The following is a 2,499-nucleotide window of genomic DNA, read 5'->3' on the forward strand; positions in this document are numbered from 1 at the left end:
CCTTCATTTTTGCTGCGTGCAAAGGCTGCAACAGGGTCCCATATAAATCTCTTCCCAAAATAACATCATGCACGCTTGCTCTAACAGGTGGAGAAGGAAAAAAAATAAAATAAGGTCTGAGCATAGGTATTGTATTTTTCCCGAAAGAAAAGATCCATCAGTTACCAATACAAAATGAAACCACATTATTTGGTTGCACTAAACATTTTCTGGTTCATTCTGGAAACAAAATATCAAAAGGTAAAAAAAGACATGCAAGGGTAAATAAAACCATAATTGTCATTGGTACAGTATGAAAAGCTTCCAGATGAGTCAGTTTAAAATTTTCTGCGTGTTTTCAACACATGCACTTCATATAAAGTGTCTGCTTGAAACCTTGCAGGAAGGCGCTTGTTTTTCAGCGTAGATGTAGCTGTTGCAGAGATATCTGCTATTGGTTTAGGGGAAGCAGGTGAAACGGATCTATATAAGTTCTGTATAGGGGAGGTCCACTGACTCCTGAGGCAGAAATGAGGATGTGGACGACTCTGTGTGTGGCAATGCTCTTCTTCAGAACAAGTAAGGAATCAGTAGAGCCATAATATCTGCTCTGCTGCTGGGGGAATGTGGCTTATTTGTTTTACTGTGTTTTCATTTTGTTCTGTTTTGCAGGAGCTGAAATCACCCAAACCCCAGGTCTTGTGGTGCGAGAAGATGAGAATGTTACTCTAAAATGCAGTCAAAATGATAATCACAATTCTATGTACTGGTATCTGCAGCAGCCAGGGAAGGCGATGCAATTGATTTATTATTCCTTTGGTGTCAATCAAAAGCAAGTGGGTGACATTCCAGCTGGATTCCAAGTTAACCGGCCAAATCTTGCAGATTTCTATTTGGATATTTTGCCTGTGAAGTTGAACAACTCAGCCATCTATTTCTGTGCCAGTAGTTTGGACACAACACTTCAAAGTCACTTGCTTTCTTTACATAAACCTCTCCCCTTTCAGCACGTTCCCTCCGAAGGCAGCTGCTCTCAGCACAGGAAAAGGGTGTGTAGGGCAATCACTTACTGACAAACCAGATGTTACTGAGAAGGTGGAACAAGAATAGGTAGAAAGAAGACCTAGGCAAAATAGGTATTTGAAATGCAAGCTACTTGCTGAACTCCTCTTTCCTGATCTGCCATTTATCTTTCATCTCATCAGAACAATCAATAAAAACAGTTAACCAAATGCAGATATAAAATAATGGAAATTTATATTGTAGTTGACACAGCCACAAGTTATTGTCCCCTAAGACATTTTCTTACCTGACACAGAACAGTTGCTTGACATATACAAGTCTGAAATACTTTAGAGATAGTGATTTCTATGTGCACTCTCATTCCTTCCTGAGACATGATGTTTTTCACTATGCTTGGAAAGGTTACCCTAATCACGGGAAAACTGTAGAATTACCAGTTTCAACGGTGATGAAAAGGAGTCTGAACAAAAGATGATGCAGGAATAGAATCTAAAGAATCTAAATTAAATAGAATCTAATATCCAGCTGACTGGATTAAAATGACAAAAGAGTCATTACCATGGCCTGCAAGTACATAGTAATAATCCTGAAAAGCTGTATGTATATGGAGGATATAAAGTGGAAAGGCAGGTAGTCAAAGTAGTATGAAACGTGGAATGAATTCACATTCAAGAAAAAAGAGCATGCAGATTTTCATTTGTTCAGAAATTGTTCTGACTATGGAGTTTATTTCTGGCTGCATAGTGAATCCCATACCACCACTAGATGCGTGTCACATCTACCTCTTTAACTGTCTCTCTCACAACTCAATAGGCAGCAATATTCAGTATTAACCTGGTTGATTCCTTTTATCTGTGGCTGAGTTCTGAGGGGTTTTTTTATCCAAGGCAACTTTGCAAGGCCTTGTAAATCTTTCTGACTGTGAGCTAAGTCATGATATGAACACTGCTTCAGAGGGCATCAGTATTTTGAAGACAAAAATATAGAGGGATGAACAAACAGGATGTGAATGTAAATTTATATACTGCATATCCCCTCCTTGACAGGATATTTCTGGTTTAGCATGAAGACTCTTTCATGTCACACAAAAAGACTTACCAGTGTCTTTCCATCACCACCATTCTTCCAGACAGTTTAATTGATGCAGTGGGAGTAGTTATAGCCTGAGAAACTCTTTGGTGTAAGCCTTTCATGATGATAATTGTCTCAAATTGTTCTAAACCAAAAAAGCACTAAGCAAGGTTCTTGTTTTGTATAAAAGTTACCTGCAAAATTTGGTAGTTCTGAAATAAAGAATAATAATGTGTTTCCAGTTTTGGAAAGGTTTAAATAAAGGATGTAGAGTGGGAACATTCCATAATTAGACATAGAATCTACACTGTCATATTATTCTTATCCCAGACTGAACCATGTCAGATTACATTGTAAATGTTTTAGGGCAAAGGAGTATTGCCACACATGCAGGATAACCATGCTGATCTTCAAAGGAAATTTTAA

General features: G+C 38.1%; 1 gene segment (V, D, J or C); it reads left to right on the plus strand.

Annotated features, from left to right (window-relative positions):
* The first annotated feature begins 509 nt into the window (after positions 1 to 509).
* On the plus strand, positions 510 to 1,052 carry LOC134057849 (T cell receptor beta variable 19-like). The segment is given in 2 exon segments: positions 510 to 558; positions 652 to 1,052. Coding segments are annotated over 2 exon segments (450 nt in total).
* Positions 1,053 to 2,499: the final 1,447 nt, after the last annotated feature.

This window comes from Cinclus cinclus, chromosome 2 (assembly GCF_963662255.1).
Source record: "Cinclus cinclus chromosome 2, bCinCin1.1, whole genome shotgun sequence".
NCBI classification, from domain to species: Eukaryota; Metazoa; Chordata; class Aves; order Passeriformes; family Cinclidae; genus Cinclus; species Cinclus cinclus.